The following is a 24,923-nucleotide window of genomic DNA, read 5'->3' on the forward strand; positions in this document are numbered from 1 at the left end:
ATTCTGATAAAATTTCAAAGAGATCTGGTGTAAAATGCAGCCCCTACTGCATACACAAGGTTTTTCTTTGCTTTGACCTAGAGACCTAGTTTTTGACCCCAGATGACCCATTCTCGAACTTGGCCTAGATTTCATCAAGGCAATCATTCTGACCAAAATTCATGAAGCTCAGTTGAACAAGAGGACCATGATGGTCCTGAATCGCTCACCTCTTCCCACATGATCCAGTTTTGAGTATGATGTCGTTTTTTCTATTATTTGACATAGTGACCTAGTTTTTGAGCTCATGTGACCCAGCTTTGAACTTGAACTAGATATTATCAAGATAAAAATTCTGACCAATTTTCATGGAGGCACATGACCCACTTTCAAACTTGACCTAGATATCATCAAGATGAACATTCAGACCAACTTTCATACAGATCCCATGGAAAATATGGCCTCTAGAGAGGTCACAAGGTTTTTCTATTATTTGACCTACTGACCTAGTTTTTGAAGACATGTGTCCCACTTTCGAACTTGACTTAGATATCATCAAGGTGAACATTCTGATCAATTTTCATGAAGATTTCATGAAATATATGGCCTCTTGAGAGGTCACAAGGTTTTTCTATTTTTAGACCTACTGACCTAGTTTTTGACCGCACATGACCCAGTTAAGAACTTGACCTAGATATCATCAAGATGAACATTCAGACCAACTTTCATACAGATCCCATGAAAAATACGGCCTTTAGAGAGGTCACAAGGTTTTTCTATTATTTGACCTACTGACCTAGTTTTTGATAGCACGTGACCCACTTTTGAACTTGATCTAGATATCATCAAGGTGAACGTTCTGACCAATTTTCATGAAGATCTTGTGAAATATATGGCCTCTAGAAATGTCACATTATTTGACCTACTGACCTAGTTTTTTTTAGATGGCACGTGACCCACTTTTGAACTTGATCTAGATATCATCAAGGTGAACGTTCTGACCAATTTTCATGAAGATCTTGTGAAATATATGGCCTATAGAAAGGTCACAAGGTTTTTCTATTTTTAGACCTACTGACCTAGTTTTTAACCACACGTGACCCAGTTTCGAACTCAACCTAGATACCATCAAGATGAACATTCGGACCAACTTTCATACAAATCCCATGAAAAATATGGCCTTTAGAGAGGTCACAAGGTTTTTCTATTATTTGACCTACTGACATAGTTTTTGAAGGCACGTGACCCAGTTTCAAACTTGACCTAGATATCATCAAGATGAACGTTCTGACCAATTTTCATGAAGATCTTGTGAAATATATGGCCTCTGGAGAGGTCACAAGGTTTTTCTATTTTTAGACCTACTGACCTAGTTTTTGAAGGCACGTGACCCAGTTTCAAACTTGACCTAGATATCATCAAGGTGAACATTCTGACCAATTTTCATGAAGATACATTGAAAATTATGGCCTCTAGAGAGGTCACAAGGTTTTTCTATTTTTAGACCTACTGACCTAGTTTTTGACGGCATGTGACCCAGTTTCAAACTTGACCTAGAATTTACCAAGATGAACATTCTGACCCATTTTCATAAAGATCCCATTAAAAATGTGACCTCTAGAGATGTCACAAGGAAAAGTTTACGCACGCACGCACGGACGATGGACGCTGCACGATCACAAAAGCTCACCTTGTCACTTTGTGACAGGTGAGCTAAAAATACAGCCTCTATCGCATACGCAAGGTTTTTCTTTGATTTGATCTAGTGACCTAGTTTTTGACCCCAGATTACCCATTCTTGAACTTGGCCTAGATTTCATCAAGGTCATCATTCTGACCAAAATTCATGAAGATCAATTGAAGAATAAAGCCTCTACCACATACACAAGGTTTTTCTATGATTTGACCTAGTGACCTAGTTTTTGACCCCAGATGACCCACTTTTGAACTAGGCCTAGATTTCATCAAGGTCATCATCCTGACCAAATTCCATAAAGATCAGTTGAAAATTACAGCCTCTATCGCATACACAAGCTGAATGTTGACAAACGACTGACAGATGACGGACGACAGACGCCGGACTCCAGACATCGAGTGATCACAATAACTCAGGTGAGCTAAAAACAGACTGAAATTATACATTTTTTCCTTCAATTTTACATGTTAATCTATTAAATGAATATTCATATGAATTTCATATACTTATATTACTTCTGGAAGTCTCTTAGTGGTCGAACTCAAGGAGAAGCTTTAGTCAAAATTATTTTCCTCTAAGTTTCTGCTAAGATATGAGATTATGCAAGACATCTAACATACCTGGTATGTTTAAGTAACACTAGAAGCATCTTAGACCAGACATCTACCTGACACAGATGTATTATAAAAACAAGAGGCCCAAGTGGGCCTATGTTCGCTCACATGAGGCTGACTGACCTAATTAGGTCTTGCTTGTGACAAAGTATTAAATTTAAAAAAGAATTAAAATTTTTTTTAAATCTAAATTACAAAAAGATTTAAAAAAGCATTTCTATTTTTAGCTCTAGCAGTCCCTAAAAGGGGCCAAGTGCCCTCATTTGAACAAACTTGGGAGAGGACCATAATTATAATAATGCTACATACCAAGTTTGATGAAGATCCATCAAGCAGTTCATGATAAGTTGTTTGAAAGGTATTTATATTTTTAGTTCTAGTGGTCCCTAAAAGGGGCTTAGTGCCCCCATCTGAATAAACTTGGGAGAGGACCATATAATGATGCCACAGACCAAGTTTAATGAAGATCCATCAAGCAGTGCATGGTATGAAGTTGTTTAAAGGTATTTCTATTTTTAGCTCTAGCGGCCCCTAAAGGGGGCCAAGTGCCCCCATTTGAACAAACTTGAGAGACCATATAATGATGCTTCAGAGGAGAAGATGTATAAGTAACAAGAGGGCCAAGATAGCCCTAGCTCGCTCACCTGAGAAACACACCATAACAATGTAAACATGTTTGACCTAGTGATTTGATTATCATTAAAATTGGAGCAAAAACCTTGAGTATAAACAAGTATTTTCTTTGTTTTGACCTAGTGACCTAGTTTTTGACTCCAGATGACCCATATTCGAACTTGGCCTAGATTTCATCTAGGCAATCATTCTGACCAAATTTCATGAAGATCAATTGAAAAATACAGCCTCTATCGCATACACAAGGTTTTTCTTCGAATTGACCTAGTGACCTAGTTTTTGACCCAGACAACCCATATTCGGATTTGGTCTAGATTCCATCAAGGCAACCATTCTGACTAAATTTTATGAAAATCCAGTGTAAAATGCAGCTCCTATGTCATACACAAGGTTTTGCCTTGATTTGACCTAGTGACCTAGTTTTTGAATCCAGATGACCCATACTCGTTCTTGGCCTAGATTTCATCAGGGCAATCATTCTGACTTAATTTCATGAAGATCAATTGAAAAATACAGCCTCTATTGCATACACAATGTTTTTCTTTGATTTGACCTAATGAACTTCTTTTTGACTCCAGATGACCCATATTCAAACTTGACCTAGATTTTATAAATGCAATCATTCTGACCAAATTTCATCAAGAGCAGTTGAAAAATACAGCCTCTATGGCATAAACAAGGTTTATCTTTGATGTGACCTAGTTTTTGACTCAAGATGACCCATTTTCAAACTTGACCTAGACTTCATCAAGGCAATCATTCTGACTTAATTTCATGAAGATCAATTGAAAAAATATAGCCTCTATCCCATACACAATGTTTTTCTTTGATTTGACCTAATGAACTACTTTTTGACCCCAGATGACCCATATTCAAACTTGACATAGATTTCATCAATGCAATCATTCTGACCAAATTTCATCAAGATCGATCGAAAAATATAGCCTCTATCGCATACACAAGGTTTTCCTTTGATTTGACCTAGTGACCTAGTTTTTGACCCCAGATGACCAATTTTCATACTCTCCTAGATTTCATTAAGGTTATCATTCTGCCCAAAATTCATGAAGACTAATTGAAAAATACAGCCTCAATCGCATACACAATGTTTTCTTTGATTTGACCTAGTGACAGTTTTTGACCCTAGATGACCCATTTTTGAACTCTGCCTAGATTTTATCAAGGTGATCATTCTGACCAAAATTCATGAAGATAAATTGAACATGAGCTGTCACTAATGGTGACAAATGCCCCCGCAGCACCTTGACCTTTGACTTGGTGACCCCAAAGTCAGTAGTTGTGGTGTACTCAATAAGTACCATCACCATGTGAAGTTTGAAGGTCCTGGGTGCAGTGGTTCGCTGGTAAAGTGCCTTCATGCAAAAAGTTAACGTTGTGACAAACGAACGAACGAACTAAGGGACAGTTGAAAACTAATATGCCTCCCTTCGGGGGCATAAAAATGCAGCCTCTATAGCAGTTTTTTCTTTGATTTGACCTAGTGACCTAGTTTTTGACCCCAGATGACCCATTTTCGAACTTTTGACCTAGATTTCACCAAGGCAATCATTCTGACTTAATTTCATGAAGATCAATTGAAAAATATAGCCTCTATGGCATACACAATGTTTTTCTTTGCAGTGTACGAAATTCAGATTTGAATCCAATAGCCCGTTCGGGCTACCAGATTAAAAATTTTCCAACATCAATTTCACTAGCCCGAACTTTAACACCTTAAAATACATAATTTTTGCACCATATAACATTTTGTTTTACAGACATCTCTATGCATGTTTGAAGTAATAAAAAAGACATACAGTACATGTTTGCCATGTTTTTGAAAAATTTTAACTCGAAATACTCCAGTCCAGATCAGCATTGTCAGAGTGCAAAAGCATCGGACATGACACTCCTTGCCAAAACGAAATCTAAACTGTTATGCCCGTTTTTTTAGGATCCGCACTCTCCAATTACTGCAACTCGGACTGTTGACAATATGTAAGATGTAATACCGAGTGCTGAATACACATTACACACACGCTGATAGCATAATTTAAGCTCCACCTACTGCAGGTACTTGTGAGATTTTCGCGAGAAGTGTGAAAGCTAATCAAATTATCCGTTACGCTAGAGGTGATTGTATTCAGCCAATTAGAGCTGCGGTAACGTCTTTGGCACTGTGTTTGATTGTCAACAAGTAAGAGTGCAAAAACCAATAATTCCATAAGCGTTTTTCAGTCTGGAAAATCACGATGCAGTACTCGTTTAATTTAGCATGTTTTTTTTTAACAAATGAGGAAAATTCGGTAGCCCAGTCGGGCTTGTACCTGTGGAAAATTGGTAGCCCGAGCTGAAATTTGGTAGCCACGGGCTGTCGGACTACCGTGAATTTCGAACACTGTCTTTGATTTGACTAATGAACTTCTTTTTGACCCCAGATGACCCATATTCAAACTTGACCTAGTTTCTTCGTCAATGCAATCATTCTGACCAAATTTCATCAAGATCAGTTGAAAAATACAGCCTCTATTGCATACACAAGGTTTTTCTTTGATTTAACCTAGTGATCTAGTTTTTGACCCCAGATGACCCATTCTCGAACTTGGCCTAGATTTCATTAAGGTTATCATTTAGACCAAATTTCATGAAGATCAATTGAAAAATACAGCCTCTATCACATATACAAGCTAAATGTTGACAGACAGACGACAGACAGACGCCGGACATTGAGCAATCAGAAAAACTCACCTGAGCATTGCTCAGGTGAGCTAAAAATGTGAACGAAGGACAACGGACCATCCACCCTATACTAATAGCTCACCCTGAACCTTCAGTTCAAGTGAGCTAAAAAAAACTACAAGGGAAATGGCGAGACCAAAGTCATCATCCTAGACCACTGTAAGCCAAGCATTTCCTAGTTATCTATCGGAAACAAATTTTATTCTCAGAATCATTGAAACCCAGACATGGACTACTGACCACTCGACCACTGAGTGCCCAATCACTTACAAGTTACTGATTGGAAATTTGTTTTTAATCTCAAGGTCACTGTGAACTTGCCCTGTGACCTACTGAACCCTAAAACAATACAGGTCATCTCCCGACCACTGACAATCATCCTATGAAATTTTGACAATTTTAGACCGAAGTATTCTCCAGTACTGTTTAAAACCCAAATTGTTTACTGACAGACAAACTGACATGAGCAACACAATATCCTTCTTTTTCAAAGGGCTGCAAATACAGGTTCATATAACATAGTTATCACTAAACTTTATAATAAGATGCCATGTTTTATTCACAAAAGCTTATATTTCGCTGTTACAGCCCAACAAATGTTTTCTATTTTCTTTCCAAAATGGCAAGCACACTATCATTGTCTGGCTCAGTGGTGTACGAGTGAATCAGCCTTTTAAGGTGATATTGTTCAGTTGGAATCTAGGTAAAAACAATATTTAACCACTACCACAATTGAAAATGGCTGGTTCGAACCCAGGAAAAAGCAATATTTTCCAGTTTACAACCATTAGGTTAGAATCCAGATAAAAACAGTATGTTACCACGTATAACAACTGTTGGGTTTGAAACCAGATAAAAGCAGTATGTTACCACATATAACAACTGTTGGGTTTGAAACCAGATAAAAGCAGTATGTTACCACATATAACAACTGTTGGGTTTGAAACCAGATAAAAGCAGTGTTACCACATATAACAACTGTTGGGTTTGAAACCAGATAAAAGCAGTATGTTACCACATATAACAACTGTTGGGTTTGAAACCAGATAAAAGCAGTATGTTACCACAGATTACACTTCCTTACCTTAAGCTCAAGTATTGATTTAAAAGCCCAGGAAGCAGGTATCAAGTCTACTTAATACAAGCTGTGAAAACTCTCTTCATAACTGATACAAAATCAATATGTTTAAACTATTTCATTTTAAATTATTCAGTATATTTCACTGTACCTGCTTCAGTTCCATCAATGTGTTCCTTTGGCTCCTCTAGAGTGCTATCAAGAGTTGTGTTGGCATCTGCATTGTCCACAGATGCATCTTTGGCAAACTTCTGCCGACCTCCTCTTACAATACCATGATCTCTACGGCACCTAACAGCATAAATGATTTACATTTTTTACAACAAACAATGATCAAACCTTTTCAAAGTAACTATTTCTTTATAGTATCAATCTATTTGTGTATCCTTTGGACACTGCAGTACCCACTAACTGTCACTGTATGGTACATGTAATATGTTACCTGTTGTCAATGTCTAAGTCAAATGATTTTTGAGATACATGTGGCACAAACCATTCAGGCCTTTTATGTGTATTTTAACTAACTCAAGGACACAACATTGGTCTTGCTGAGTAAAATCCAAAACAAAACATTAAGTGTACAATTTCACATCCTGAATAACAATCCTATGTCAGATGGATGGACAAGGCCAACTTTTTTTTTTGTAGGGGGAGGGGAAAAAAACATGTATCATTAATTTTATGTTCCAGTCATGGCAAAATCCTGTCAAGACAGTCGGGGCGCCTGGACCGTACGTCCAATATGGTACTGAAAAGGTCTGTTTTTACTACCACTGAGGTGTTTATCACACAAGTTTTTTACACACCTGTTCATTTTTTATCCATCTAATATCTAATTGTTTTTGTTAACCCTTACAGTCATCTTTCCAGTCAGTGGGAGTTTCCATTAGTTCAGACTATCTGAAGTCCATGAATTTATGAATACTTCTAAGCTTACAGGGGTTCATGAAATAAAATCATTTAAAGGTGTGTTTTTTCCCTTATATATGGTAGTGGAACCCGTAAGTGCAGTCAAACAAAACCATTTGAACAAAGTTGAAAAACGTCCATTAAAGGATGTTTCTGATCAACACTGATGAATATCTAAATACATTAAAATGTGGTTCATGAGAAGAAGTGGTTTATAGGCTTTTTTAAAACTTTTTGTTCAGCAGCCCCAACATGCAGTCAATCCAAACCATTTGAACAAATTGAATCAGGTCAATAATCATTTAAGGACATATGCTAGAATTCGGGGCGAAATTTTCCCCAATAATAGAATTTCTTCAAACTTTGGATATTGAAGGACAATCATCTAAGAAACAAAAATATGCAATAAAAAACATAGGTCAACGGTATCGAAAAAGAGTTATCTGCCCTTGAAAATGCCGGTGATCTATGATTTTTAGTGCATATTTTTGTTTCTTAGATGATTGTCCTTCAATATCCAAAGTTTGAAGAAATTCTGTTAATATTTGGAAAAATTTTGCCCATCTCATATACAGGGAATTCTTGCATGCCTTTAAAGGTGAACATCCATCTATAGCTCACAAAAGAGTTTTTTTCTACTCTTAAGTGCAATCAAAGGGATCTGTTCGAACACATTCAAAAATGGTTTAACCAAGAACAACTCATTGTTCCCAGAAACCCCCAAATGGGGATTCCACCCCCCCCCCCTAGAATGGTACTTTGCACCTCTAGTTTTGGAGACAGCTGTTAGTGACAGGTGCAAAAGTGAAATCAAAGGCCTGAAGGGCCTGAGTCGGCTAATGATTGATGTACTGACAGTATAGTCTACCAGTTTCAGTTTGTTTTTAGTTTTTTTCTTAAAATTTCATAACACAGCTCGATATTTACCCAAAATATTATATCTGGATACGATTACACTTTTCTCCAGTTTCAACAATATATTTTACAAATTGTGATGATACGGAGACATTTAGCAGCAATTGGCAGTATCTGACATTGAAGTTTACGATTAAATTACCTCTTATTTAAATCTTTTCATGAAAAAGTTGTTTCGTTTCGTGAAAGCAGCCAAACATAGACGATCTACTTTCGATTTCAAAAACTACAAGAAAATACAATTTAATATTTCACCGATTTGTTTATTTCTCGAAAAATAAGAATTAAAATCATTTTTAATATCAGTAGTAACTAAACAAACCAGTAAGAGCTTCTTCTTCCGGTAATTTATCCGTTTACCGACTGCAAAATTCAACCCACGCAAAGTTTATAGAAATCATACGATGCGTGTATATGTTCAATGTGGGAGAATTAAGGCTGATCGGCTTTAACTTTAAATGCCAGTGGGAACACTGATCAACACAGAAAAAGTTTGGTCAAGATCCATCAAGCAGCTCATAAGAAAAAGTTCTAAAAAAGGTTTTGCAATTTTCAAATATGGTTGCCCCTAAATGCAGTCAAGCAGACGCATTTTAACTAATCTGAGAAAGGTCCATTAAAGAAGAAGGTGGACCTGTTTGAACAAATTTTAAAATGGTTACACTAGTGGATGGTACAAACCAAGTTTGCTGATGATACATCTGGTGGCTCCCGAGAAAAAGAGGTTTAAAGCTTTTTTTCTACTTATAACTTTGGTAGCCCGAAAATGAACTCATTATTTGGAACCTGAATTTTCCATGCTAGGATGCTACAGATCAAGTTTGGTGCAATTCTGACAAGAAGTTTCAGAGCAGAAGATGTTTAAGCCAGATGCTACATACCGGACCACAGTTCAAGGGGCTTCCGTGGCCGAGTGGTTAAGATCACTGACTTCAAATCACTTGCCCCTCACCGATGTGGGTTCAAGCCTCACTCCGGGCATTGAATTCTTCATGTGAGGAAGCCATCCAGCTGGCTTACGGTAGGTCGGTGGTTCTACCCAGGTACCCGCTCGTGATGAAATAATGCATGGAGGGGCACCTGGGGTCTTCCTCCACCATCAAAGCTGGAAAGTCGCCATATAACCTATAATTGTGTTGGTGCGACATTAAACCCAACAAAAACAAGATGGCCCTAGGTCACTCACCGGAGAACCACACCATAACAATGTAAACATGTTTGACCTAGTGATTTCAGGAGACAAATATTCTGACCAATTTTCATTAAGATTGAACCAAAAATGTGGCCTCTAGAGTGTAAACAAGCTTTTCCTTTGATCTGACCTAGTGACCTAGTTTTTGACCCCACATGACCCAGATTCAAAATCATCCAAGACTTCATGATAACAAACATTCTGACCAAATTTATGAAGACAGAATAAAAAAATGTGGCCCTTAGAGTGTAAACAATGTTTCGTTTTATTTGACCTGGTGACCTATTTTTTGATCCCACATGACCCAGATAAAAAATCATCTGAGATTTCATGGAGACAAATTACATGTATATTCTGACCAATTTTCATGCACACCGAATGAAAAATGCAGCCCAGGTTTTTCTTCGACTTGACCTGGTAACCTGGTTTTTCACCCCAAAAAACCCTGATTCGTTCTTTACCTAGATTTCATCAACAAAATCATTCTGATCGAATTATCAAATTTCCAGTCAAAAATGCAACCCCTAATGTACACACACAGTTTTTCTTTGATTTGACCGGGTGACCTAGATTTTGACCCCAGATGACCCATATTCAAACTTGACCTAGATTTGAACATCAAGACAAACATTCTGACAAAGTTTCATTGTTTCAACGTTAAAATGTGGTCTCTAGAGTGTTAACAAGATTTTCCTTTGCAGGGTTTTTTCTAGCTAATTTGGGAACATAGCCTATACCCCCAAAATTGGGAATTTTGACGCATAAATGTTTCGAATTGGGAAATATTTAGTCCCATAGGATATAGTAAAGATGTGTTTAAGCATTTTCTCATACACTTGTTTCACATTGTACAACCTCTTTTAACATACTTCCATTACAAAATTGTCCATAATTTGGTCAATGTTTGTGCAATTTTGATAAAATTTTTTTCAGAATGTAGATAAGGAATTTTTGCACTAATTTTGGGAAAAATGCATACTTTTTGGCATTGGGAATATAGCCGAATAACGGCTATAAAAACGGCCATAAAAAAACCCTGCTCTGATACGACCTACTGACCTAGTTTTTGATCCTACATGACCCAGATTCGAACATTACCTAAAGATCATCAAGATAAACATTCTGACTAAGTTTCATGAAAATAGGGTCAAAAATGTTGCCTCCAAAGTGTTAACAAGTTTTTCCTTTGATTTGACCCGAGTGACCTAGTTTTTGACCCCACACTGACCCAAATTCGAAATTGACCAATAAGTCATCAGGACAAACATTCTGACCAAATCTCATTTGTTTCAAACTTAAACTGTGGACTCCAGTGTTAACAAGATTTTCCTTTGATCTGGTCTACTGACCTAATTTTTGACCCCAAATGACCCAGTTTTGAACTTGACCTAGAGGTCATCAAGACAAACATTCTGACGAAGTTTCATAAAGATTTGGTCACAACTGTGGCCTCTCAAGTGTTAACAAGCTTTTCCTTTGATTTGAACCGGTGGCCTAGTTTTTGACCCCACATGACCCAGATTCGAACTTGACCTAGAGGTCATCTAGGCAAACATTCTGATCAACTCTCATGAGTTTCAAACTTAAACTGTGGACTCTAAGAGTGTTAACAAGATTTTCCTTTGATCTGGCCTACTTACCTAGTTTTTGACACCAGATGACCTGTTTCAAACGTGACCTAGAGATCATCAAGACAAACTTTCTGACCAAGTTTCATAATTTTTGGTCACAACTGTAGCCTCTAGAGTGTTAACAAGGCAAATGTTGAGGCATGACACACGCCGGACTTCAACGGACGCCGGACAATGACTGGTCAAAATAGTTCACCTTGAGCACTTTGTGCTCAGGTGAGCTAAAAACATAACAGCAATAACAGTTCAGCTCTTTTCAAACTGTCTATATTCATAGTTTCAAACAAAATCCTTAAATCTATACAATATAATCTGCCTGTCCTTTTAAACACACCAGATACAAAAAATATCATTTGAATATCTACACTATTTTCAAGAGGGCAGTTGTCAGCAAATTTGAACTATCATTTTCTGATACATAATATCTTTAACATGGAATACCTACTAGGCAAAAGCAGACAGAAAACACATAATTTTAATACCATACTAGCAAAAAGACAGGTTTTTAAAAAACTCCAGATTAAGGTTAAGATACTTATTGCTGTCTGACTCTGCCACTACATGCTAGAGTGAGATTCAATTGTTCTTAAAAAAATGAGTAATAGAACCGAACTGAACCTACAGGCATTTGTCATTTAGTCCTACAAAAGGAAGAAAATCCAAAGACTTAAAAGTATATTTTATAAGCAGAGATTTCCCTTAGTTTTTTATAGAGGCATTTAACTTAATAAAGTTCTATTAATTAAATAAAAATACATGTGATATCCTTTTTTCATAAGTGTAATATATTTCTGTTTCTAATCAAAAATTGGTGGGAAAAAATTCATTGCTTTTGAGATTGCTTTTTAATAATTGCTTCTGGGATGTTTTCTTCCCATCATTTTCATTTGCAATGAAAGTATTTAAGCAAACTAAAGAGAAATAATTCTGATGATTTTCTATTTAAACATATAACAGGAATACCCAGGCTAGACAAATTCTATGAAAACAACTCATCCTGCAGAACAAACTGTCTAGAATGTTCCCTCCTCCTGTTATAATTTAACCTTGTCATGCAATTCACCAAGTCAACTCAATTTTTACAAGCATTCTCCTTTTTAAACTACGTTAAAAATTGTACAAAGCGGATTGTTTAGTTGCGAACAATAAATTAACTTCCATTTGAGATCTTTTAGCTATCCAGCTTCTGCATGGCTCCATTTTCATTTATTATATTTTTGGTTAAAGATCCCACTTGTACTGCAGGAGTATTGCACCAATTTCAACTGGCCAGACTTGTATTTACGAGTGGACCAGTGGATTTGTTGAGCCCTGAATACTAATAACTTTTAGCACTTACATACCTGACTTTATGCCTCTTAAAAAAGAAAGCATTCTTGGTAGTGAAATCACACAGTTCACACTTTCGTATCATTGTGATTTTCTTCAGAAATGCTGTCTGCCAACACTGTATTACAAAGGTAATAACTTCATAGTCATCAACATTTCACAATCATCAATTCAATCATTATTTCTGAAAAGAAAAACAACACATTTATCAAAGACTTGTTGGAAAGAAAATTTTAACAGAAACAGAAATTTATTAGAAATGCAAGTCTGTTAAAGTATTATTACCTCCCTTTTTATTTATATTGGCTATGGTTGTGCAACCAAGATAGATTTGTATCTTAATTTCTTAAATTAATATAATTGCTTTTAGTTCAAATTGTCGAAAAGTCCTAGTATATTGTAAACAGAAAGGTAAATCAGATAGGGTACTGGAAATTCTATTGGAATCAAAATATACAGCTTTTTGAATACACAGAGTAAGGTCCCATGCAGTTAAAAAACATGTTTTGTGGATTCTTTTTTAATATATCAAATTTTGTAGTTAACCCCCTTCAAATGGACGTATTCAATAGATAAGACAACATTCAAATGTCAGTAAGAGCCAGGAGTTCTGATCATCACCTTGGAGTACGTGTTCACTGTGTTCTGTTTGTTTGTGTTCTTTATATTGTTTGCTTCTCTTTTGTTTCCATAGGTTATTTTCCTAGCATGTGACTGTAAATATGCCTGTTTTAGCTATAAGTTAGTCATGTGTCTATGGCTATTAATCCACTATTAATATAGTTTTAATAGTTACTATTTCTATGTTTCATAAACTTGTTTTGTTTATTTAAATATGTCTTAAAATCATTTTAGTAGCTATATTAATAATTGCTATTATTATTTTTATGTTTTCATGAATTTTCTTTATTACTATTACTAATTTGTCTTATGTATACTTTAATCCTTTCATAGATATTAGTTGTTTTATTCTAAATCTCTTAATTATTAAAGAGCTTACTCAACATAATATATGTTTCAAAATGCTTAAAGCACTTTATTATGTTTTTCCTCTGTAGCTACTTTATCATTGTTAATTTCTGTTTTATATATGTTTGTCGGAAAATAGCTCATGAGCTAATGTTAACTTGTTATATTGTATCCGACGTTAAATAAAGCTTCTTGTATCTAACATATTTTTACATTTTGACGTCTATCGTTATGTCAGTTACAATGCAAATTGAAAATGCAATGTAAAATAATGAACGTTGAAGGTAAAATGAGCATGTACATGTCTAATATTTTGGACCAGGGATTTACTTGCTCTGACATAGAACATACCTAAAAGTGGCCTACTGTGTCTATTGGCCCTTTTGGCTGCAAATGTCCATGAATAACCATTCACAGAAATATTACCAGTACACTTCATTAGAAAATTGTTATTTCACTAATTTATTGAATAAACCTTTACTAATTCTTTTGCTTCTATCAACCAGCAATGCATTTAATAAATAACATTCTCTTACTTATTATCAACTAGGCTCAAATTACTTCCTTTAACAAGACAATGTTTATGTTTCCCCCCTCAGAGCCCCTTCACGCAAACGGCTGGAAGTTCAGCAACTGGGAGAAGCAGAGGTGGGCCAACTGGAGGGCCACTGCAATTTTTCAGATCAGAAATGATCAAAGTCATAGAACTATTGTCAATTTGAAAGAAAAATCAGCTCAGACGTTTCCGAAACCAAAATGTAAAAGTTACGTATCTTTATAAATGTTCCTGCTTCCAGAAAGACGAACTGTGGCCGCCATGTTTCCGCGACAAGCAGAATCGTGCGGTTGCCCACGCCGCAAAGATTCCAGTTTTATGGAGTATGTAGACGTTGAATTGAATAAAATTACATTTAAGACAATAGAAGATGCATTTTTTCAAACGACTGCATAACATCAGCATAAAAACTTACGGAGATCATTGTGAAATTCGAAGAATAGTTTTGGCCACGCAAGCTCTCCCCTTCTTGCCCGTAATCGGCAAACACAATAGGCTATGAATATGCATGAAACTAGTACATGACGTCACGCGCACATGCCAATCAAAATATTATGAAAGGATAGCTTGTATATTTCATGAACTATTACCAGGATTTTGCAAAGTAATTTTCAGCGATTTATTTTTTGTTTTCTCTCTGGGAATTATTTAGATATAATTTCATTATTTATTTAAGCAAGAAAATCTACTGTTCTGTAAGCTGGACACGAAGTTGTATACCGTATGTAGGGTAGTTATTCAGTTGAAAATAACTATCCTTTTTTGAAAAGTATGTACAATAGTAAAAAAGTCTCACAAAACTATTAAGTATGTTTTAGTCTGGAAAAAATTTCCGCGCAATTCAAAAAGATTTGGCGTCATATTGTAGCTGTATCACACGCCTTTAAGGTCGTAACGGTCGAGACAGCACAGAACAGTACACATCAGGATTTTAACGTAACTCTTCAGCCACACAATATATATATCATATAATGTTAGAAAATGTTAATTATGCACGGTGTTCGCGAGTGAAATATATACTCGTATTCTCGTATCATTGTGCCCCCCAACATTTTTTGTTTTGACAAGTGTGGGAGAGAAGGAATGAAGGGCATGTCTGTCCGTCCGAATTGGTACTTTTTTACAAAACAACCTGTGGCTTTCTGTAGGGGAAAATATAGCGCGATAATTTCCAAAAAGGGAAACATCCAAATTTAATATAAAAAAATATTCATGACTGGAATTTCGTAGTAACAGACACGTTAATATTTTATAAGAAATGACATCTTGGGAGAAATTCATTTTGGGACTCAAAACTTATTTATACAGGGTTCTAACCAGAAAATTTGGAAGGTATGTTGCAGGCCAACGCCGCCGAAGGGGAGATTGCTGGAGGGTTTTCCCTCCTGCTAGGGAGGATACCGGGGCTCTCCCCTAAGATTTTGTTTTATTAACTAATTTTGCGCGCTATGATGCATTTCTAAACAGACATTGGAGTACTAAAACTTACAAACATTTCAGAAATCTTTGATCAACATCATTGCCTAAAATGCCCTCCATTATTTACAAGCATCTGTCACAGAATTGAATTTCAAATAGAAGGTCTTTATAAATCAAAGTTAAAGAAGAAAATCAATGATGTAAAGCTGTAGGGCCTGATGATATGAATGACAGATCCTGAAGGAACTTTCACTGGAGCTAGCAAAGATAAAATGTAAGGGTAGATCACTTTGTCAGATTTTTAACATATCCATTAAGACTGGTAAAATGCCACCCCAAACAACGCGCGGGCCGGTAAGAGAGCATTATGACGTCAACTATGACGTCAAATTGCCGTATGACGTCCGGTTCATTACTTCTCAGGTAAATGAAGTCCAGCATTGTTTTTATCACAATAGCTTTACTAGCATGTTAGAATGAAAACAATTAAGGCCTTTTTGTGGTTTATCGTCTAATTTACCACGGTTCGTCGTTCAGTTGCTTCAGTATTAACGCCCTTGTAGTTCAGTTCCTACGCATCTGAACTCTGAAGTGTGAAAAATTAGAAGACAAACCACTTGAAGGCCTTGATTATTTGATATTAGATGAAGGCAAAGAAGTTCGTGCACCGCATATGGCACACAGATCTTTCGTCCAAGCTTGAATCTACCGGTATATCTGCATGACTAAAAGACTTTTGATTTTAGCTTTGATTCAGTGTCATTTTAACTATGCCTGTTCTTTCTGGTTTCACGGCTTATCTCAATTTTAGAAAAACAAGCTACAGGTTACCCAAAATAAATTAATCAGGTTTATACTCAATCTGGAAAATATGTCCCATATTGCCCAAGAACATTTTATTTTATTGAATTGGTTACCCGTCTGTAAAAGGGTGGAACAAATAACATTTGTCATGTTTTCAAACTTAAGAATGGTCAATCTCCTGACTATATGAGTCAATACTTTGTGAACGAAGATCCTGTGCATTCATATAGAACAAGGTCTAATGATAGTGGGTCTTTTATGCTACCAAGGGTGAAAGGCTTTGGTTTGAAGTCTTTTTCCTTTATAGGCTGTAAATTATGGAATATGCTTCCATCTCAAATAAGGAATCGGTCCAGCCTTGCTGTTTTCAAAAGTGCTGTTAAGGATCTTCTTTTAAAATACTAGTATTAGATTACACATGCAGAACTTTGTCCTATTGTGCCAAACTTTGTACCTAGTCTTTAATTAAGTGCAATTCTTAATTATTAAATATCTTAAGTCTTTTATAATTTCTTATTAATATCATGTTTCATGCCTCTTTATGTCAGAACATCACTAACAGGGACCACAATGGAAATAAGGGATTTCTCCCCTTTTTGTGTTATCCCTGATATTGATTTACTGATATGGTTCATTATATATGCTTATTTCATGAATTTTATTATTATTATTTTTCCTTGCTGATAAATCTTAATATCATATCATGAATGTTGTCATTGTAGTCATGTTGTCAATATCGAAATAAACAAACAAACAAGCCTGTTAAATTGGTTTCGTGACTATTTATCCGAGAGAAATCACAATTTACTTTTTCCTGGAGGTTCTTCTCAACCAGTTTATATCTCAGCAGGTGTGCTACAAGAGTCTATTCTTGGTCCTTTTCGTTTCATCGTCTTTATTAATGACATTGTCCTCAATATCAGTTCAACTATTAGACTCTTTGCTGATGATACTAGCTTGTAGGCCCTACATTGTTGTTGGCAACCCTAAATTCGGACCTGAAGAAAATAGAAAAAATCAGAAGCTCTTCTCATTTCTCGTAAAATTAACAAACCTTACATCACTCTTTGTATACGCATGGTGTTCCAATCAACGAGGTGACGTCTCACAAGCATCTTGGAATCATATTTTCAAATGACGGGAACTGACACGAAAACATTGACAGCATCAAAGAAAAGAGGCAAGGAAACGTATATAAATAATAATGAACCTTAAAATTTATTCTTGACCGCAAGTCAGTTGAATTTATCTATCTGTTTTTATACGGCCCCTTCTGGAGTGCTCTGATATCATGTGGTATAACATTGCCAAACATGATGAATTTGAAATCGAGAAATCCAACTCGAAGCATGCAGAATCATCACGGGAGCCCCCAAGCTCGTTTCTTTTGACATTATTTTAAAGAGACTGGTATTAAACCCCTCAGAGTCAGAAGACAAAAGCACTAACTAACTATTTTCTACAGAATAATAAAAATCATTTAACGCCACAATATCTTTCTTCCTTTGTATCTAAAACTGTTGCACAAACATCCGTATACAATCTTAGAAATGCCGGTGATTCTAGAAACCTGTTTTGTCACACTCATTTCTTTGCCATCAGCTGTCACTGACTGGAACCAACTACCATTAGATCACAGGAATTCTCCCACCGAAAGTCCCTTGTCACCCAGGTGAACGGAAATACCAGATTCTTCATGGCAGACTGTAGCTCTCTAAATGAACATCTATAAAAAACAAGCATTGTAAGCAGTCTATTGTGTGTATGTGGTGAGGTAGAAAATACATATCATTTCTTTTTCAGTTGCCCCAAAGTGACAGACGAAAATAATGTTATTAAAGCTAATGTTACTTATAAGACACTTATATAACTTATTTTCTATGACCAAGTTTAATTTATACCAATGATATCTGCTTGCTTACGGCAGTATTTTTATAGGAATTTTACGAGATCACTTTACGACCATGAAGTCATTTTCATTTTTGAAAATATCGCAGATGTCCCTTTAATCTGTCAGACGTTAATTTCTAGGGATGTCCACATCATTGTAATCTTTTTCGCTAGAAAATGTAATTTCCAAGTGTTGACTTTGGCTTTTTGTTTGTGATTCCGCTCATAAAAAACATCATTTGTACAAAAAAAAAAAGTTACCGGGAAATCAATTTCGTCTGTCATATATATATTTTCCATTATCTAATTTTAGTGTTTCCCCCCAAATCATCGTATTTTGTTGACATATATAAGATCGTCAATCATAAAGAGTTATATTTTAGTTAATCGTGGATAAATACTTTGCAAAAAATAGCGCGTAAAAAATAACGTGCATTACAGCCGAACCGTGCTTACCACTCGCTAAAGACAGCCATCAAGACATCAGGGGTAGTGGCAAATATCAGAAATAAACAGAATAGCTCTTTTGAAGAAACGTGCTGGATAACTGGAGCTAAAACTTCTTCGAATTTGATATTGAAAGGCCGGTACTGAGTATGGCTTCCGTAAAAATATTCTCTACGGTTCATGTGTAGGCCCTATAACGGAACATTTTTTAAAATAAAATCCAAAAGGAAAATCTTATCTTTTTATGGGTGAAAATATAGCGATTTTAGGGGAAAATATAGCTAGTTTTGCCTATGTGAATCAGCCGATATTCGACTGCATAAAAATCGCTGAATTGTGTTTTGTTTGGGATTTCACTCAGCCAGACCAGAGTCATGGCCTTTGACTTGGTGAAAAGTATATCAAACTTTGAAAGAAGTTTAATTTTATAGCTCTTTGAATATACACCTGAAATATAAGTTACATCGCACTACAGTAGACCTGGAACAACTGATACATATTAGACCTTCCTGAGTAGACTCAAGAAGTAAAGAAACTTTAAATATAGAAATTCTGACAGCATGTTAAGGAGGTAGGTTACCTTCATATTTGTATGTGCGCATGTCCAACCGGAAGCTAACGTGACGATTTACGACGACGTTTACGACAAACTAAATGTGTTTGTATATTCATTTTTCTAAAAACAAATCATGAACCAGTCTTCGAGCTGATGCTTTATGTTTTAATAATGTAGAAATAATGAATAAATTGCCGCAGAAACGCTTCAAAACAATGTTGCCTTTAAATGACGTCATTGACGTTATGACGTTACGTGTCAGTTACCGCGCAAAATTAATAGCTTTTATCTTGAAAATACGTAATTCTGTGCATTTCCTTTATTTTAACTATTTTCAAATAACCATTATTTGCTAAAATATTTTTTATGAGTCTTTTGCTAAGAATAATAATCAATATTTTGCTTCTTTTATGTAGTTATATTGAAATGTTATGCGGAATGTAAGAAAATGGATGATGGTAACCAATGTTATTTGGAATATAGTTGGGTGAAAGGTTACTTTTTACGGCCATTTTCAAATAAAAAATCTACCAGTTTGATTTGTAATACTTTTTTTTCAGGGTCCGTTGATAATTTGTTACTTATATACTAAAGCTAAGATCTAAAATTGTTCAATTTCAGTAGAAAATAGTGGTTTCTTAAATTGAATTGTTGTTACCATGGAAACGAAGCCCGTGACCTATGTATCTAAATGTAAAATTCAAAAGCGTTGACACTGATCTATTTAAGAAACACAGCTTCGGCTTTTTATTTTCATTTCAACAATATCCATGAGAATAGTAGCAGCAAGTTGAACGATTTTTCCATGAAAAATACCATACGAGGGGTACTGCTGTAAGTATTCTAACCTGTGTTTGAATAAATGCAAATAACACGAAAATGTAACTTACTTTAGAAATAATATATTTTAAAGTTACATTAACTAAAAAGATGATCTTATTCAATAATTTTTATAAGAAATTACGACAAAAAAACATGATAAAAGCTATTTTAAACATCTCTGTTGCCATGGTTACTTTAAACTTTAAGGGTACCATGTAAAGTGGGTGGCATTTTGCTAATAATATTACCCAAATATTCCATGATGGTCATTAACAGAATGGCACTGAAGCCGTCGAAAACCCCTATTTTTATACATAGTTGTTTAAAAATGAGAGAAAAGCATTACCATGGAAACACGAGCCCCGCGACATATACATTTTAAGCTTATATTAGAAAGCTAACGTGCATACTAAAAAAAAAACTTTAGTAAAATTATCAATTATGCAGACTTCTACGGATATCAATGAAACTAAAATACTCTGAAAAGTGTTAAATTTCCGTATTTTCCTTCTTCTTTCAATATGACATACGTTTGGAGGGTCATGTTCTTCAAACCTGGATAAAAATTGAACTTGAAGGGACAGAGACAGACGAAATTGAGATTGTAGCAGTTAAAACTTCATATTACACGAAATACAAAAAATTGCTGCGGTTCAACTAATTTGAATTTACCCTTGTACCAAGGTAACCTACCTCCTTAAGTTTTGCACATTTATTTTGGATATACCCACATTCCCCTGCAGAAAAGTAAAATAATGAAATATTGTTGTTATTTTGCTTCTTGTTAATGCTTTGCAGTACTCCCGACCAAAAAACAATTTAGTGACAATGCCTGTAGTGGAAGAGATAGTTTAGTGAGACACTCACCGAATTTAGTAACCGGAAGTTGACATGCAGATGTCCAAAATGGCGACCAAAGGAAATTTCCCTCCAAACATTTTGATTTCTCAGAGGTTTACCATAATTTAGAGAACTTAACATTGCATGACACTCACTGGTCTCAAATTATAGAGGATAACACTTTATTTCTCATCGGTTTCAATATAGATATGTATAGGATGCTGGAGTAAACATGAAATAATTTACGAAAACAAAAAACAATGTCATCTGTTCAAAAGTTTCTAAGTCATATGCAAATGATGAACATGTCAAATTAAAATTTCAACTTTGTGAAAAACAGAGCATGTGATATTATGACTTAAGATTTGACACAATGCCAGGTCGCATGATTTGTTTTGTTTGCGGTAGCCCTGGTGCAGAGACTACCCTACGTGTTCGGCAAAATGACCGTGAGCCATATTTTCCCTTCCTTCTGCATCATGACCCACCGAAAGGTGCACGGCTGCCAAGTTCTGAGGGAGTGATAGATAGCTGTGCTGTTTGCTACATGTTCTTGACCCAGCAATGGGAATCGTACGAGAGGTCAAAGACACCTGCTGTGAAACGCTTGTATTGGTTGAAGAGGTCAGACAATGGCAGCTTCACAGGAGCAGAAATGAGAATTCAGGGAGAATATATAGCACAAGTAATGGGACTTCAGTATCCTCCAGGAGTGGATGAAAGAGGTTCTCCTGAAAATACAGCAGCAGAAAGAGAATATTCAAATCACAGTAATAATAATACAAGTGCCATAATGTATAGTCGTTCAAATTCTAATAACCAGAGTCATAGGAACTCAAGGGATTATTCTCCTCGGCCACACAACCAAGGGAAAAGTTCAGCCCTAGATTTATCTACTCCAAAGAAGCACTCTGACAGTCACCTTGTAACTGAATCAAAGAATAAATGCGAAAGCAGTAACTCCGTGTGTTATATTTGTGGCCAGTTATATTGCCATCAAAGCAATAATTTTTTAAGTGCTTTCTATCAAGGAAATGGAGAACCATTTTTTCCAGTTTTAGAAAGAATAACGCCAAGTGCAGGTGCTGAATATATGACAAGAAGTGGCCAAGTCCATGCTTGTAATCAATGCAAAAACATGCTGTTTCAGCAATGGCAAGCTTTTGAAATGTCAGGGACGCCACTTTCTCATAGAAACTTCAAACTTCCAAGGGAAACAGAAAGTAGAAAAATGGAAATAAAAACAGAAGATAAATATGCAAATAATGTAAGTGCCTCATCATATTTTTGCTACATTTGTGGCTGTTCATATATAACTGATCATGTACGTCTTTTGAATACATTACCTCCAAAGAGAGCAACTCCAGCAGCTATATTTTTCCCATTTGTTCGGGAGTTGAAGAGACCAGCAAATGCAGAGCCTCTTAGGTCCGATGGAACTGTGATAGTATGTATAAAGTGCTACAGTCACTTGAGTTACCAGTGGGAAATACAAGAATCAGAGGGAGTGCCAGTGTACTGTAGACAGTACTCGCTTCACTTCCTTAACGAAAAATCTTCGCCGAAAGGTACAGTTTCAGAAATGCTAAACCAAACTGGAGGCCCAAGTGGGGAAAGAATTGAACCATTAAATATTCGTATTTCATCGGCTAGTCCTATGCATTCAAATACTACCTCTGGCACAAACTGCCCTCAAGGACTTCTGGCCATAGCCTCTCAAGCAGAAAATGCAACACAGTCTATTTCTAGAAGTAGAAGCTCAAGTTTTTCAGGCAGTCCAAATAAATCACAGGACATTGTCATAGATTCAAAGACGACTGCTGCTGAAGCTTACACATGTCCAAGCTCGATATCAAAAACTGTACCCCACCCACTGCAACAAGTAACTGAGATACCTAATCGCATTTGTTTCCTGTGTGGAGAGAAATGCATTATTCATAAGATGAGACATTTATGCTCGTATCCAGCTCGTCATGAAGCTAAACACACAAATTCGCAAGTAGAACCGTTCTTTCCGTTCCTAGCAAATTGTACTCCGGCACCAGGAGCAGAGTCTTTAACAGAAGATGGAACTGTTATAGTTTGCAAACTTTGCTTTCACAGTGTATTGAGACAGTGGACAGAATATGAGCAGTCTTCAAACCCAGCAGACAGCAATCGTTGGCTGAGAAAATACCATCTTCCGAACTATATTTGTTACGTGTGTGCTGTTGAAAATGAGAGGAAGTTCACCAGAACAATATCAGTGGAGAATTTTAATTTTCTGAAAGAGCACAAAGCTCCGAAAGGATCGCTAGTTATTGATGATGGAAGACGTGTGGCTGTGTGCAAATCGTGTGCGTACAGTTTGATGCAACAGTTTTCCGAGTACGAGAGGATGGGGGTTCCACATCAGCTGCGCAGATTTAACTGGATGCAGAAGTTGAACCAAAATATACCTGACATGTGTAATGATGACGAAAGTCAGGTATGTTAGAAATTATTTTAATGTTTTCTTTGTTCAAACGCAAGGGAAAATTCTAATCTAAGAGCAGAATGAACTTAGACTTTGTACAGATGTATATAGGATATTTTACTTTTACTTTAATAATCATATACTCTGCACATATAGAAATGCAGCATTGCAGTATTTTGCAGAAGATTCTGTATATAACCTTCATGCTTTTTTGAATATTATGTTTACATAGTTACATTTCACCACATTTTTGTCGGAAATTAGGACATTGTCTTCAGAATTAAGCTATTCTTTCCAAAATATATTGGTTCTTTTCTAAACATTAATTATTACACAAAAAACTTGTGTGTTTTAATCATGATACGCAGTTTTATCTGTGTATTTTACATTCTATTAAAAAAAAAGCAGGTCAATTTGTAATGTTTTAAAAGTTATTATTTTGTTAGAATATCTTTGATTTCATATAAATTTAGCGGAAGTAAAGTTCAATTAAAAAACAAACAAAAAATACGCAGTTATGTATCTGTGACAACATTTTGAAATGATATATTCTGATATCCTCACATTTTTATACATCTGAAAGGACGTAGTATGTTATCATTATGATGCTGGTGTCCGTCCCTTAGCAATGTCGTGTCCACTCTGTAACTCTTGAACCCCTTGAAGGATTTCGAAGAAACTTGACACAAATGTTCACCACATTGAGATGACATGCCAAGCCCATATTTTGGATGACTTGCTTTAAGGTCAAGGTCACACTTAGGGGTCAAAGGTCATATGACTTTGTTTCGTGTCTGCTCTGTAACTCTTGAACTGCTTGAAGGATTTTAAAGAAGCTTAACACAAAATGTTCACCACATAGAGACGACGTGCGTAGCGTATGTTTCGGATGGCTCCCTTCAAGGTCAAGGTCACACTTAGTGGTCAGAGGTCATACCCAAGGCTTTTTATCCTTATATAACAGAGGTCGATATTCGGCCACTTCCCAAGTGAAAATAAGGTCATTTTTTCCCAACTGTGGCAGAGGAACTTCCCAAAATGTAAAAAAAATATTTTTTTTTTTTTTTTTTGGCAATTATATTTCACAAAATAGGAAGCAATGTGCTCATTTATGATTAGAAAACCACCAAATTGTGACCTCTGTTACAAAAATAATGTACATACCTCTTTTGTAGAAGAAAAAAGACCCTGTTTCAATAAAATGCTCTTTTCCCAAAATGAGCAATTATCGCATATGAATTTCCCAATTTTAAAGGCCAGGGCCTCTTCCCAATTTCCTGAAGAAAAGTCCTGATACATTCAGGCGTATATTGCTCCGCATTGCGGTGCTCTTGTTTTTTGTAATCTCTTTAATAATTACGAAATGACATAAAATATTTGAGGAAATCAAATTGTGCAAAATTATAACTTCATTCATTTTGCCATCTTGATCTTTTTTCATATAGTGGCA

General features: G+C 35.8%; 2 protein-coding genes across 4 annotated transcripts in view; one reads left to right on the plus strand and one right to left on the minus strand.

Moving 5' to 3' along the window:
• Positions 1–14,771, minus strand: part of LOC123548380 (uncharacterized) — a 52,902-nt gene extending 38,131 nt beyond the window's left edge. For both annotated transcript variants that reach the window (XM_053546490.1, XM_045335585.2), the window contains exons 1-3: positions 14,656–14,771; positions 12,730–12,899; positions 6,891–7,030 (exon numbers count right to left, since the gene is read on the minus strand). In XM_053546490.1, the coding sequence (XP_053402465.1) occupies positions 6,891–7,030; positions 12,730–12,800 (211 nt within the window). In that variant the 5' untranslated portion in view covers positions 12,801–12,899; positions 14,656–14,771. The remainder of the gene's footprint in view (positions 1–6,890; positions 7,031–12,729; positions 12,900–14,655) is intronic.
• A 6,280-nt stretch (positions 14,772–21,051) lies between these two features.
• LOC123549897 (genetic suppressor element 1-like) overlaps positions 21,052–24,923 on the plus strand; it is a 137,401-nt gene continuing 133,529 nt past the window's right edge. Inside the window, exon 1 of one of the 2 annotated variants that reach the window (XM_053546497.1) lies at positions 21,052–23,485. In XM_053546497.1, coding sequence (XP_053402472.1) covers positions 21,392–23,485 — 2,094 coding nt within the window. In that variant the 5' untranslated portion in view covers positions 21,052–21,391. The remainder of the gene's footprint in view (positions 23,486–24,923) is intronic. The other variant, XM_053546498.1, reaches the window with a different exon arrangement.

The sequence above is a fragment of the Mercenaria mercenaria genome, chromosome 6, assembly GCF_021730395.1.
Source record: "Mercenaria mercenaria strain notata chromosome 6, MADL_Memer_1, whole genome shotgun sequence".
Classification (NCBI taxonomy): Eukaryota; Metazoa; Mollusca; class Bivalvia; order Venerida; family Veneridae; genus Mercenaria; species Mercenaria mercenaria.